Here is a 15,397-nt window from a genome sequence, read left to right on the forward strand (position 1 = left end):
AATCTCCTGGTCTGTGGACAGTGAAAACTTATTTGGAAATGCGGTGAGCACTCACCCTCTGCATTGTTTTTGCTGGGATCTGTACTCCAGAGCTGTTCCTATTCGGCCATCTTGGATCCTCTCTCCTAATGAGTTTTAAGAAGGAATGAGTGAATACTTAATGTTACATGGAATAAAAATCTGATATGATAAGGAGTGTCTATTTTGTCTATTGGATTTAATATTTTTGAGAGAAGGTTTGGTGAATTGGTGTTTGCAAAGGCCAATTGCTGTGCATTGAGGAGTATGTTTGATCATTCAAGTAATAAAAAAGAAAAAAATCAAGCTGACTCTTGAAGCACTCCCCCACACCCCCAAAAAGAAATAAATGTTTGTGTCTTATGTAGTAGGCATTGTTCCAGGTCGTTGAGGATTTATTAGTGAACAAAAAATGTCCCCGTCTTCATGACACTTAGATTCTAATAGAAGGAGATAGGTAAACACAGGAAGTAGTGATAGACAAGTATAAAGCACTATTTCAAGAAGACTGGCTAAAAGATTTACTATACAATAATACAGTAACAGCTAATGTCTACTGAATGCTTATTCTGTCCCAGGTACTGTACATAGAATATATCCTTTAACTCTCACAGCAACCCTGTGGATTAGATAATATCTTTCCCGGTTTTGAAAGGAGGAAACTTAGGTTCAGAGTAGCTAATAACTTACACAAGATTATACAGCTAATACGAGGCAGATCTGAGACTTAATCCATGGTCTGTCTGATTCCAAAGTTTGTACTTATAACCACTATGCTGTGTTGAATCTTCAGAAACATGTTTTATGTTGACAGTAACCTTTAATTACTTAGATTTACTCACTCATTTACTTACTTGCTATTAAAAATTTTTAGTAGCAAAGTCATTTTTTAATAGCAGTCATTTTGTTCTTTATTGCCATTATATGTAATAGCATTATACTTTATTATTTTGTCTGTGCTTAACTACAGAAGTTCTTTGTTTTCACACAACTGCCTCATGCCAAAAAGTGCCTCTCATTTCTGACATTGTGAAGAAATTGGTCACTGTTTTTAGAAATTTATAAAGATTTAAGCTGGGTGCTGTGGCTTGCATCCTGTAGTCCTAGCTACTCGGGAGGATCACTTGAGCCAGAGTTTGAGGCTACAGTGAGCTATGTAGGCGTGCCACTGCACTTCAGCCTAGGCGACAGAGCAAGACCATGTTTCTTAATTTAAAAAAAAGTTCCGGATGGCTCACAGGAGTGTTAGAGACCCTTATTGTTTTTGTGTTCAACTCTTCAACAAATACTAATGGAAAAATTTCTTGTGCCACACACTGTGTCAGGTGGTGGTGACACAATGGTAATCTCTGTTGGAGATTACATTCTAGTTGAGGAAGATACAATAAACACACGGTACATGGTAAAATTTTAGACAGAAATAGATGTTATGCAGAAAATAACAGCATATTGAAATAGTGATTCAATAGTGGGAAACTTCTTCAGCAATGATGGTCAGTCAAGAAAAGCCTCTGACGAGGTGACATTTGAGCTGAGATCTGAATAATGATGAGTTGGCTATGAGAGCTGGGAGAAAAGCATTTTATAAAGAGGGAACAGTTTACTAAAGGTCTGAGTTGGAAATAAGCTGGAAATGTTCAAGGGTTAGAAAGAAAGCTAGTGTGGTTGAGTGTGTGGTGAATGAAGGAGAAACTAGTAGGAGATGAGACTGGAGAGAGAGGCAGCAGCTAAATCATATAGGATTATATAGGTCTTTGCAGAGGATTTGCAATTAGACTGAAAGCTACCAGGAGGGCATTTGAGAGCTTTAAGTAGGAAGTGATATGATCTGATTTATAATTTTAAAAGATTGATCTAGCTTCTAGGTAGAGATTTTAGATCAATTAAAAGTCTATGGTAGTAGTCCAGGTAAGATATTATGAGATTGGGTGGTCTCTCAGAGGGCCCTTGTCATTTAACAGTCTCAGTTCTAGGTTATTCACATCTGGGCTTTATTTGGAGTGACTTACACAATTTTCCAACATCAGTTTCAGTCTCAGACCTTTACTATTTGCTGAAGATCCATTGGGGGAAACATATTACCACTATATCTTCATAAATATTGTGCTTATTATCTTACTATTTGTTCCCAAAAGTGGTTAGTAAGGATAATTATCTCTAGTATACTTAATGTACAGAATGGGATAAAGGATATTTACAGCTCTGGCTTCTCATATTATTGTCTTATCTAAATGTATCTTTTTTTTAATTGTGGTGGGTTTCACTTCACTATTGGAAAAGCAAATAGCATTTTTCAATGTCTAACACAGTGCCTAACACAGTATAGTTACTTAATAGAAATTTGTCCATTATATATGAACTGTTTCTGCTGGCTAAATTCAGCACATGCCACCAGTTTATAAGGTTTATGCATAATTTTTCATTTAATTCTCATATGCATTTATATAAGACCCTTGTATAAAGTAGGAAACCAAAACTCAAAACACTTCACATTGTTCTTTATGTGATCCTCAGAGCATTTACATGAGGTAGGCCATAGCATTATATAGAATTTATAATGATGAAAAAGGCTCAGAGAAGAATAATGACTTGCCCAACATTCTGTTTTCTTATCCTATGTTAGTTTTCTTTGTAGCACTTATCACTTTTGGATATAGTATATATCAATTTATATATTTGTCAGCCCCACTAGAATATATGCTCCATGAGGGTAGAGACTGTAGAGTTTACCTAATGCTGTGTAACAAATTCCTCTAAAACATTTGTTATTTTGCAGTTTCTGTGGTCCAGGGATTGCAAAGCAGCTTAACTGAGTTGATTCTAGCTTAGGCTCTCTCCTGAGGTTGTAGTTCATATATCAACTAGGGTTGCTGCCATCTAAAGGCTTGACAGGCTGGGATAGCTGCTTCAGTGATCACTCATGCAGCTGTTGGCTGGAGCCCTCAGTTCCTCACCATGTAGGTCTCTCTTCATGACATAACAGATGGTTTCTTTTAGAGTGAATGAATCCAAGAGAAAACAAGGCAGATGCTTTATTAAATATAAAATGTATTTTATAGCCTAGCAATGCAAGTGACATATGTTCACTACTACCATATTTTGTTGGTGATACAGACTGAATACTGTGGGATAGGGGCTACACAATGGTACACAATAACTGGAGGTAGGGTTCATTGGGGGCCATCTTGGAGGTTGGCTATTATAGACACTTGTTATGTCTTGTTTATTAGTATAGTCTCAACATCAAGAATGGTGCTTTGCATATGTATAGTAGGTAAATATTTGTTGATTAAGTGGGTGGATGGATTTTGACTACAGATGAATTTAAAACGGACCTTTAGAGAAAAGACTATTCTTGGAGCCGTAAGTTGCTCTGGGGTGGGAGTGGAAGATGATGTTCAATGTAGAGAAAGGTAAATTCACTCTGTTTTTGGTTATATCTTTCCTTCAGATGTGGAAACACGAGGGCTTTTTCGCACTCTATAAAGGATTTTGGCCAAACTGGCTTCGGCTTGGACCCTGGAACATCATTGTATCCTTTGAGAGAATGAAAGCAAGTGCTTCAAGCTCCCAGATAATTCTAGGCAATGGGAAGAAAAATTTGATTATTAAAGTCTTTTAGGCTAGTGAGAAATTCAAGCATCCCATTGGTGACCCTTGAGAATGGAATTAAGTAGAGAAACAGCTTTCAATTGGAGGCTAATACCAACTGAAGGGGATAGAAAAGATAGGTCAAACTGTCCTCTTTAAAACAAAATGACAACAAACACAGCCAATCTGGAAGGAGCTATGAAGTTTTTAGAAACCCTCATGGAAGAAGACTACTGGAAAGTCCATGCTGAGGTGATCCAGATTTCCCGCCCCTAACTATAGGACCAAAATAGCTGGGAAATAAAAACAGGACAGAAAACATTCACAGGGTGAAGGAATCTACAGGCAAGTAGGCGTCTTTCTTCATGCGTGAATCTGTCTCCTTCAGTTGTGTTTGAGTGCCTCCTAAGTGCAGAATCATGTCTTGGATACTGTGCGTGGTGTTGTGTGTGTAATGGTGAGCACTGCAGGGTTGGAAAGTAATTTCCTGCCCTTGTGGGATCTGTAGACTGAGAGAAAATATCTCTTTCCCTCTTGGAATAACTATGATCATCTAATTATATGTTGTCATTGATGTTCTTGGTTTGTGTGTGTGTGTGTGTGTGTTTGTGTGTTCTGTCTGCCCCTGAAGGCTATAAATATATTAGAGTTTTACTCTGTTTATATTGTTTGATGCCAGTGATCTGAATGGGCACATGGTAGGCACTCAATGCATGCTTGATTTGACAGATGGCATTTTAAAAAAGATTTTAAAGCAAATGCAGCTTAGAATAGCATAGACTACCTTAATTTAAGAGAATGTAATGCACAATTTTAGAACTGGCTTTGGCTTTCAATATCAACCTGTGATCTTCCTTGACTTACTCCTCAGTTTTTTATTACGTACGAGCAGCTCAAGAGGCTTCAAATCTAAGGACTGAATTATGTGAGCCCAGCCCTCCCAGCGTTTCTACTCCTTTTCCCTTTTCCCATGTTCTAATGTATTTTGACAAAGTTGTAAGTGTTTACCAAACCGTTGGTCTCCTAAGGGCCTCCTGATGGAAGAACAGTAGGTGGTTCAAAGTTATTTCTATGTTTGTGTTACCATGTTAACTTTTCCGTGAGAGAAAGTGTTAACATTGAGACTCTGGCCCCAGATTGGTATCTTCTATGAAGATGGATACTGATGGGTGACCTTGAAAACGGCCTGCTTTCCAAATGTGGTTAAATGTAATTGGTTAGCCCCAGACTTGGGCTATGGCAGAAGGCATAGGCCAGGGTGGTTATTGCTATTTGTGTTACAGACCTCGGTTCTCATTAAAGTATTTATTGGCAGAATCACTCTGGCTTTGTCTTCATTTACTATTTTCCCCTTTGCCAACTCTTGAAGTTGCATTCTCCAGAAAGTAATAAAGAGAAGATGACTATGAAATTGAGACTGGACTCTTAAAGTGTACTTTTATGAGACGAGAATGAGTGCATGGTGTTCCCAGTGCCATTCATTGTCATAATGCCACTACAAAGTGTTGGGCAGGTGGTTCTTTGTTAAACATGAATAAACAAGCAAGTGGTTCATTTGGAAGTTTCTACAGGTAAAATGCTAAAAGAGGCTTAAAATAGTACCCTGCTCCCAGGGTTCTAATCATCTTACAGGTACAAAGTTCTGGCTCCTTTTTTTTGTACTGGAACAGAAGCCGGCTCATTGTAGGTACTTAGATATTTGTGGAATGAATAGTTCTTCATCTTTATCCATTCATTAATTTGTTCAACATTTATTTTGTATCTATTAAATCTAGGTTCTGGGACTATAAAGTGACTAAGACACATTCTCTGTTTTTAAGCTCACATTAGAGTGGAAGAAGAGATTTGTGAGTCAGCAATTACAGTGGGTCCTAAGTACATGTGAGAGGTGAGCAAAAGGCTGTGTGGGAGCACAGAGGAGGAACAGCCTTACCTAGAGGATTTGCCAAAGGCTTCATAGCAGAAATGACACTTGGGCTGAGACAGAGGAAGAGTAGATATTACCATGAGGATAAGCCATTCTACATTTTGACAAATGTATAATATGTGTCTATCATTATACAATCATACAGAATGGTTTCATGGCCCTAAAAATCCTCTATGTTCCTCTTATTTATTCCTTCCTTTCCCTTAACCTCTGGCAACCACTGAGGCTTTTTACTATCTTCATGGTTTTGCCTTTTCCAGAATGTCATATGGTTGGAATCATACTTTTCAGATTGGCTTTTTAAAAACTTACTTATATGCATTTAAGATTCCTCCATGTCTTTTCATGGTGATAGCTCATTTCTTTTTAGTGCTGAATAATATTCCATTGTCTGGGTATACCAGTGTATTAATTCACCTGCTGAAGGACATCTTGGTTGCTTCCAAGTTTTGACAATTATGAATCAAACTGCTATAAATATTTGCATGTAGGTTTTTGTGTAGACATTTTCACCTCATTTGGGTAAATATAATATCAGGGAGCACCATTGGTACAATAAGAGTATGTTTAGTTTTGTAAGAAACTCCCAAACTGTCTTCTGAAGTGGCTGCACCATTTTGTATTCCCAGCAGCAATGAATGAGAGTTATTGTTGCTCCACATCTTCTCCAGCTTTTGGTGCTATCATGGGTTTGGATTTTGGCCCTTCTGATAGATGTGTAGTAGTATCTCATTGCTTATATTACTTGTTTTTAAAACATTTACTATACCCATCCGATACCCTACTCATCCCCAAATTAGCAAAAGGGAAGCCATTTTTTTTTCACAGTGGTAAGGGCTGAAATAATTTCTTTCTTTTTGTCAACCAGGCTGGAATGCAGTGGCACGATCTCAGCTCACTGCAACCTCTGCCTCCCAGGTTCAAGTGATTATCCTGCCTCAGCCTCCTGAGTAGCTGGGATTACAGGTGCCCACCAATACACCTGGCTAATTTTTTGTATTTTTAATAGAGATGCAGTTTCACTATGCTGGCCAGGCTGGTCTCGAACTCCTGATCTCAGGTGATCCACCTGCCTCCACCTCCCAAAGTGCTGGGATAACAGCGTGAGCCACTGCAACTGGCCCAAAAATAGTTTCTTGAGGGGTTTATATATATTGCAAAATGGCATTAATTCACCTCAACCTAAATATTATTATTCCTTCTGAAAAACCTTCCAGTGATTTCCTCTCCCCCAATCTAAATAACTATTCTCATAATTTGATATACCACATATCAGGATTTATATCTGTATATTATATTTGTGTGATTATTTAATTAATTTTATATCTCCCATCATTTGGGGCTCCATAAAAATAGGGATTATGTCAGTTTTGTTCACTACTGGGTTCTTAGTGCTTTATACAGTTATGTGCACTTAACACATTTGTTAAACGAGTAAATGAATTGATCTCTATCCAAAGGATCTGATTAAATGCTGAAAACATAGGAAAGGTTCAACAGATACTGTGGAATTTTAACTGAATTAAAATTTGATTAGCTGGGCATGGTGGCATGTGCGTGTAATCCCAGTCACTAGGGAGGCCGAGGCAAGAGAATCGCTTGAAACTGGGAGGCAGAGGTTGCAGTGAGCTGAGGTCGTACCCATTGCAATCCAGTCTGGGCAATAAGAGCAAGACTCCATCTCAAAAAAAATTTAATTAAATTTTGAATTATTAGGAAACTGACTGTATGTTAAGGATTTACTTCAAGGTATGAGCAACTAGCAGGGCAGTGTTGCCATGGTTTTAGTACCATATATCTACTGGTGACTTCCTCAGCCCGTACTTCTCCCCTGAACTCCATACTTCTATGTCCCACTACTTACTCTACATCATTCTTAAAGTCTAATAGGCACAAGTTGGGCTCAGTGGCACACATCTGTAGTCCCAGCTACTCAGAAGGCAGAGGCAGGAGGATCACTTGAGCCCATGAGCTCAAGGCCAGCCTGGACAATATAACAAGACACTGCCTCTAAAAAAGTCTAAATGACACTTCACAAAACAAAATTCTGGATTTGTCCCTAAAAACCCTTTTAGTGGCTCAGGCCTTGAAGTCATCCTTACCTCTGCTTGTTCTCTCTCACAACCCACATCCTTTCCCCTAGCAAGTCATATTTGAAGGGATAAAGTGATAACCAAAATCTGTAGGTTGTAAGATGTAAAAACTTTCCATTTTTTTCTCCTTTTTTTGAGAGGCTGGAGAATGAAACAACTCAGGTAATATCTAATTATTAATAGTAGAATAATAATTATTAGCTATTAATAATAGCTAATATGGAATATGGGTTTTATTACGTACCAGGTACTGCTTTTTAAGTATGTTGTGTTTATACTTTGTCTGCATCCTTACAAGCAGTCTTCTGAGAGTACAGTTCTCCGTTTTCAGATGAGAAACTGAGGCAGAGAAAGGTGAAATACTTTTGCCTCTAGAAAATGGCAGTCAGGATTCTAGCCCAGGCAGTCTGGCTCAGGATCCCATACTTAAAATCACTATGGTAGAGGTGTACTGACTGTACCTTGTCCAGAGTCACTTAAAGTTTATGGCAGGTGAGCAGTAAAGAATATTGATTTCATTAATTCCCTTATCTTTATAGTTCCCTGGGAGAAAGAAGGGCAGTAGTTTTTGTGGTTGGTCCCTCTTTGACACTTAACAGTAATACCGGCTTTAGATTATTTTCCTGATGACCTGTGACTGCAAATACATCATTTCCCCTTTCTCCTGCTTCTCCCTCTTCCCTTTGTTGGCCTTTCTTCTTCATGACCTCCTTCATCACTACTCCACCCCCTTCTTCCTCCAGTCTGAGGACGGTTCACCAGGGGTAGCACAACAGGTTCACAACGAGGGTCTTGCAGTCAGAGATGGCACACCAGAACAGCAGGAACTTGTTCCTGTTGTATGCAAGATCATTTGTTGAAGAATATGGAATTATTGATACAGATGCCAGTAGTTTGAAATGTAGTAATTTGGACAGGAGGATAGGCTTTCCACCCTCTCTCCTCCAATGGAAAGAAGAATTTTGTTATAAACAAATTTATAGGAGCAATGATTACTATGAACCTGATTATAAATTAATCTCTATTCACTAAAGCATGTCACTTAAGGGGTAATATTTTTATTAGCCTAGCCTAGTCAGGATATTGTATGTAAGTTAAAGTAATAAAATTCTGGGTTTTAAAAAATAAATTTCATGTCTTCTCAGAATGGCCATTCCTCAATAATTTTTTTCTTTTGAGATGGAGTCTTCCTCTGTTGCCCAGGCTGGAGTGCAGTGGTGCAGTCTTGGCTCACTGCACCCTTTGCCTCCTGAGTTCAAGTGATTCTCCTGTCTCACTTAGCCTCCCAAGTAACTGGGATTACAGGCATGCACCACCACACTTGCCTAATTTTTGTATTTTTAGTAGAGATGGGGTTTCACCATGTTAGCCAGGCTGGTCTTGAACTCCTGAACTCAGGTGATCCACCCACCTTGGCCTCTCAAAGTGCTAGGATCACAGACGTGAGCCACCATACCCAGCCAGTAATTTTTATTTCTGAGGTTTCATGTAAGGGATATTTTTTCTCTCTATTTGGTGTCTCAACATCAGAACTCAGTTGTATTTTGGGCTGTGCTTTACTAACTATAAACACTTCATGTATCCTTGTCTCTCCTATATATTTTGTAAATAAGAAAAAACCATTTAACACTTTAATTGTATAAGATTACTAAGGGAACTGGTAATGCTAAAGTGGTGGTTGGAATTTTGCATAAGAAATGTTTGGATTATGAGTCTGTTTTCACATTTGAAATAATCTCAGAGCCATTCTGCTATAATTTCTTGGTTTAGTTTTTTCACCATTTTTAAACCACTTCTGAGATGATATGATACCTATTTGCTTTTCTTTAGGAAATGCTTTCGTATTTGTTAAATGGCTCAATGGACACATCTGCAAAACTAAGGAGGGGTTGGTGGGTAAAAGCACATTGAACAGTTTTGTTAGACATCATGGCATTTTACTGAGCCTGTGACTGTTATCTCAGCAAGTTTATCAGCTTTTTAGTGGCTTAATGTCAACACAATTGAGACAGAACTGGAACTGATATGGATATATTATGGTAAATGGGAACTGTGATTCAATCATGGGATTGTTGGGCAATATCCATCAAATAAAAACAAACCTAAACAGATGATGAGAGCCCCTCAGGCTCTTGGCCCTACAGGGATTTAGTTTCCCAGTGCTTGGTAGCAAACGAATCCTGTCTGCCCCATTGTGTACAAGGGGTTTTGAAAGAAACAGGAACTGCTTTGTGCATTAAAACAGACTCTTAGACTCTTAGCAGCTGCACCAGTGGTTTCTAGGACTCCTCATGAGAGGGCTCTTTGAGCCCAGTGGCTAATTATGATCCCAGCAGCTTGTAAATCCAGGGAACATATGGCTGAGTAGTAGCATGTGAAGCTCTCATGCACTTTACCCTGCCATGGTTGATCCATTAGGTGGAATATATGTTGCCCTTTCGGCAAACTGCAAGACTATGACTTCAAGGCTTCATTTAGCAGATTCAGAACTGCTTCCTAGCTGTGTGAAAATGTTTCTTATTCTCATGTCTACTTAGCATTTTATGGAACAACTATGTCCAAAAATTTTAAGAGCCACACTGAAATCTAAATCTGGATATCACACTGCACTGTCTTGATGTTGGGGTTGTACTCTGTGAGAGACATTTTTAAACTACTGTGTTCTGTTAGTCCAGATTTCTGATTTTGCAGAAGGCAGATGAACCCTAGCAGTAGGGCATATCAGAAAGTTTCCTTTTGTTAAAAAAAAAAAAAAGCAACTGGTTAACTTCCTCAGTATGGTCTATTCTTTCAGGGAGCCATGTGCTTTTATCTCTTTGGGATGTTCATATCAGCATGGTCTGTTCATTTATGGCTCACTTATGACTTAGCAGATATCTCAGGGAAATATCAAGAAATGCCAGCACAAATGTGAATGAGAATTCTTATAACTATTTAATGCTCCTTGATCTAGTAATACTGTTTGGAGAATTTATCCTAAGGAATGGGACAGAGACATGCCAATGATTTATACACAAGGATATTTATAGTGGTATTATAACAAATTAGAAATAACCTAAATTTTAGCACAGCTATAGGGAAATCGTTAAAATATATCATTTGTTGAAAAAGCATGCAACCATTACAAGTTGTGTTTTTTGAAAAAGTCTTGATGACTTAGGAAAATATGCACAATATAATGTTAAGTGAAAGAAACAGATAAAGGAGAATAACAGTGGTCATCTCTAGATAGTATAATTATGGGTACCTTTGATTTCCTGTTTTCAAAATGTTTTTAAATGAACAAAAGTTGATTTTATAATCATAAAAGAATAGAAAACATCATTTTTATACCAATCCATACCTCTAGAAGATATCCTAGTAAAACTGGGGCAATTTTAGCACATGGCTCTCAATAAGTGTTTGTGAGATAGGTAGGTGGATGGACAGACAGACGAATGAATGAATGACAGTTGGTATTTGTAGGCACCACCATTGAATTTATAAGATTGCAGAAATAACAAGTGAAGATTTGTTAATTAAAAGGAGAAAATTCCACACCAGTCAGCAGTTTGAAGGATGACATGGAAAGTACCGTAGGAGCCACAAAATTGAGTGACTGACAGTAGCCGAGGAGTTGTAATCATTGCTGCTCTTGTTTCTGCTGATTCTATGTGTGTCCTTAAGTATCTTGTGCCTGCTGTTTTCACTGGTCTCTATTCAGTTTGGCCAGTGACTGAGCATGGTGAGAATGAAATCAAGGTCAAGAATTCAATTCCCATTTGAACCAGTTAACACTTTTCCTTCTAGGGAGAAGATATCCCAAGGCTATCTCTGGTTGAAACCGGCCATATGGACAAACAGGAGAGTGTTGATCATGGCAACCTGCCTCTAACACTTGCGAAACCACTTAAAACACCTCTGTATAGAAGGTAGGGAGAAGGGAATTTTCAAGAGTAGGGAAACTGAAACGGATGATCATTATCCTCTGAATGACTGAGGAAATAAAGCTGGGAGTTAATCTAAGTTAGTGTTAGATTAACTAGGATTAATTTAAGTTAGTCTTAGATTAATTTAGATTAACTCGGGGAATTAAGAAAACCCGAGTGCAAAGCATAATGGTGTGGTGACATCCTTTGAAAGGAGGGTGGCTGGATTCCACCCAGGTCTAAACATTCTAGTTTGCAATTAGAATGAACATTTTCAAGGGCCTCTTGGAATTAGCCATTACATGTTGGATTCAAACGCATCCTCAGGCCATTAATTTAGGGATATTTAGGGATTAACCAACCTAAGTTTGTTTCAGTACCAAATCCTAGACAAGTTCATCCATACCATTTTGGTTTCTTCTTGCCCTCTTTTGTTGTCAGCTCGGCAGCTTTCTGGGGTGATATTACAGTTTAGGGTCTTGAGAGCCAAACTCTCTAGCAATCCATTTTGGAGACCAGGAGGTTCTGGAGAGGGTTACAGGGAAGCTCAGGAAGGCAGAGAGTGGTTCCTGAATGTCTTCCCCATTTTGTTCTTGAATTTTTGCTGCCAGGTTGCCCAGAGGGAAACTGAGCATAATTCCCATCTGCCAACCTTGTCATTTTCTGTACCCCATAGAAAGGAGGATGAGGCACCTGCTCCTCAGCTGGTCTCCTGGGCAACTGAGTTCCTTACGAAAATGCAAATTTGGTAGTAAGTGGAAGGAGCCCCCCGAGGAGCAGTGGCTTCAGTCTGGAGAGCTTGGCTGTGCTTGCCTTGGTACCCACCTTTTTTCTTACTCTCTTCCCTCCCAGTGCCTCAGAATTTGTGATCCAGCATTGTCATCAACAGGCAGCTACAAGTGACATATGAGGTCATCTTAAGGGAAGGGGCACCAGAGAGTTAAAAGGTGGTGGATTGGGATCAGTAACAGAAGAAATAAGCAGAAGATAGTAATTCTTTGGGAAGTAGCCTATTTTGAATATCATGAGGTGTGGGAAAAGACAAGCTTTAGACGAATTGAGGTTTCTACCTTTTAGGCACACACACCATATAAAATCTCTGATTTGTATCAGAGAGGGCAAGAGGAGGAGGGACTCCTTACTTTACCAAAGCAATTCCTGTAGTAAATCACTCTAGTAAACAGTTAAAAAGAACAGAGCCGCATTTCTCTTGTGCTGTCCAATATGGGAGTCAGTAGCCACATATGACTAACAGCATTTGAAATATGGCCAGTTTAAATTAAGATTTTTGTAAAGGCAAAACACACATCAGATTTCAAGGACTTAGTATGAAAACTATAATAGCATAATTTTTATATTGATGACATGTTGAAAACAATATTTTGGTTACATTGGGTTAAATAAAACATTAGTTTTGCCTGTTTCTTTTTACCTTTATAACATGGTTACTAGAACATTTAAAATTATGTGTGTGACTCACATTATATTTCTGTTGGGCAGTGCTGCTCTAGCATGTTCAAAAATAGAATTTGATCTATAAGCATCTTTTTAGGAGTACATTTCTTGCTTTAAATAAGTATACTTGTACATGAGAGATGGGCTTATTTCAAAAGAAGGACAGGGTGGAATGGAGATTTGAAAATGGGGAAACTGATTATAGAAGAAAGTCAGGACCCTGCTTCAGTTACTTCTCAGTCTGGGGGTGGGGGATGCTGGGACAGGGGTCAATTGCCTGAAGCAAGTGCTCTCATTCCCCTCTCTCCTGCTGATTTAGTTGGGACTCCAGAGTGGGGAGGAGAAAGGCACTTTGAAACTTCTCTGCCCTTACCGTCTTAGCCATCGAACTCTGAGTTGGAGATAGTGACAATGTGACAGGAACTTTCCCTGGGCCTCTCTAGGCCATCATTCCTGGCCAAGAGAAAGAGGAGGAATGAGGTGAGCACCTTCTTTACTCCCAGGGCCATGTGGTAGAGCTGTAGTCGCACCTCTTTCTGCCAATAGGCATAGATGAGTGGGTTGAGCAGGGAGTTGCCCACACCGAGCAACCACAGGTACTGTTCCAGCACTGGGTAGAGGCGACACTCCTGGCAGGCCACCTGCACAATGCCAGTGATAAGGAAGGGGGTCCAGGATAGAGTGAAGCTCCCAATGAGTACAGACACAGTGCGCAGAGCTTTGAAGTCGCTGGGAGTCCGTGGGGGTCGATAACCTCCAGCCATGGCTCTTGCATGTTCCATCTTTCGGATTTGCTGGCTGTGCATGGAGGCAATCTTGAGCATGTCACAATAGAAGAAAACAAAGAGGAGCATGGCTGGGAAGAAGCCAACACAGGAGAGGGCTAGCACGAAGCGAGGGTGAAATACGGCAAAGAAGCTGCAGGGCTCTTTGTAGGGGGTCTGCTGGAACATAGGGACTCCAATTGGGAGGAAGCCAATGAGGTAAGACACCAACCACAGCCCAGCAATGCAGGCCCCGGCCACAAACCCACTCATGATCTTCAGGTAGCGGAGGGGCTGCTTGATGGCAAGGTACCTGTCAAAGGTGATCAGCATGACTGTGAGGACAGAGGCAGCTGCAGAGGAAGTGACAAATGCCATTCGCAGGCTGCACAGGGTCTTCTGTGTGGGCTGAGAAGAGCTGGAGAGCTGTTCTGTGAGTAGGCCAGAGATGGCCACGCCAATCAAGGTGTCAGCCACAGCCAGATTCAAGGTGAAGCAGAGATTGACACCATCATTCTTGTGAATCAGTAGCAGCACAGCCACAGCCACTAGTGTGTTAGTAGCAATGATGAGGGAGGCCAGGACAGCAAGGATCACTCCAAATGAGAAAGATGACTCCATGTCTTAAAGTGGCAGTACTTCACTTACGAGGGCATCCTGTCTCTCCAGCTGAAATTCTCATGAGCCAGGGGAAGAGGAGCTGTGGGTTCAGAGCTACGGCACAATTCTGGCCTTCACTGGCAGTCCAGGCTGGCAGCTTGCCATCTTTGAAATCCTGCAGGTCATGAAGAATTACTCATTCTTTTTCAGTCCTCAGCCTCCTGCCTGTTTAGCTTTCTAAAGGCAGCAACCTCAGTGCCAACCTCCCCCTGGGCCCTGAACTAGTCCCTCCCTCTCCAACCACCAAGTTACTAGACAACTCCCAAGTACGTGTACATGCTGTCTTGCCAGGCCCTCTCTCTTCATTGGTGCTCCAAGGACTCTGGAGGGATGGGGGCATTCATCAGGTCTCCTGTCTGTCAAAAGATATAATTGACTCCAATCATCCTTTTTTCTTCCTCCACACCTTGACATTAAATTTCTACTTTTCTTCCAAAGCCTTGAGTACCAGCTTAAATAACAAATCTAAGCTTAATTAAACATTGTCTTAATAACAAATTCTCAATTACTGTTATGAATCACTTTTAATCAAGCAAGATGCTCATAATCAGTTGAAGTGGGAAGTGAGGGCAGGTGAGCTTTTGGAGGGGCCCCAGCATACTTTCAGGAGCGTTACCACACATTTAAGCGATTTCTTACCTTTTCCTTCTAGTGCCTCAAATTTTCATTCTCTCATGTAGGGCATGCTGTTCCCCTGTTTCTCATCCCTTGGAACTCAGTTGAGGATTCAGGACAGGAAAAACAGGGCCCAAAACTGTTAACACCTGTCACTCAGTTTAGAGCCCATTCGCCACCTTGAGCTGCTGTCTCTTGGGTATACTCATTGATAATTATTTCTCCAGCATGTTGGGCCAGATCTCTGGTCAGTGAGTAGTGGCTGCCGGACTTCCCTTTCTTGATCCTGTAGACCCGATGTATCTCTGTGGGAGGAGGAGAACAGGAGATGAGCTGCATTCTGGGAAGTGTCTGCTTGATGTTTGG

General features: G+C 40.1%; 2 protein-coding genes across 6 annotated transcripts in view; one reads left to right on the forward strand and one right to left on the reverse strand.

The window, feature by feature from the left end:
- Positions 1 to 4,926, forward strand: part of SLC25A14 (solute carrier family 25 member 14) — a 39,782-nt gene extending 34,856 nt beyond the window's left edge. For all 5 annotated transcript variants that reach the window (XM_002763257.7, XM_008989882.6, XM_017968687.5 and 2 more), the window contains 2 exons: positions 3,470 to 3,550; positions 4,481 to 4,926. In XM_002763257.7, coding sequence (XP_002763303.1) covers positions 3,470 to 3,550; positions 4,481 to 4,522 — 123 coding nt within the window. In that variant the 3' untranslated portion in view covers positions 4,523 to 4,926. The remainder of the gene's footprint in view (positions 1 to 3,469; positions 3,551 to 4,480) is intronic.
- An 8,443-nt stretch (positions 4,927 to 13,369) lies between these two features.
- Positions 13,370 to 14,520, reverse strand: GPR119 (G protein-coupled receptor 119). Its single transcript, XM_002763258.6, has one exon. The coding sequence runs from the start codon at positions 14,375 to 14,377 to the stop codon at positions 13,370 to 13,372; it is 1,008 nt and encodes a 335-aa protein (XP_002763304.2). The 5' UTR covers positions 14,378 to 14,520.
- Between the last annotated feature and the right edge of the window lie 877 nt (positions 14,521 to 15,397).

Source organism: Callithrix jacchus, chromosome X (assembly GCF_049354715.1).
Source record: "Callithrix jacchus isolate 240 chromosome X, calJac240_pri, whole genome shotgun sequence".
In the NCBI taxonomy this organism is placed as follows: domain Eukaryota; kingdom Metazoa; phylum Chordata; class Mammalia; order Primates; family Cebidae; genus Callithrix; species Callithrix jacchus.

What these genes read in the sequence shown, in the direction of transcription:
- GPR119 (XM_002763258.6), bottom strand. Translation starts at nt 14,377, where the DNA reads ATGGAGTCATCTTTCTCATTTGGAGTGATCCTTGCTGTCCTGGCCTCC.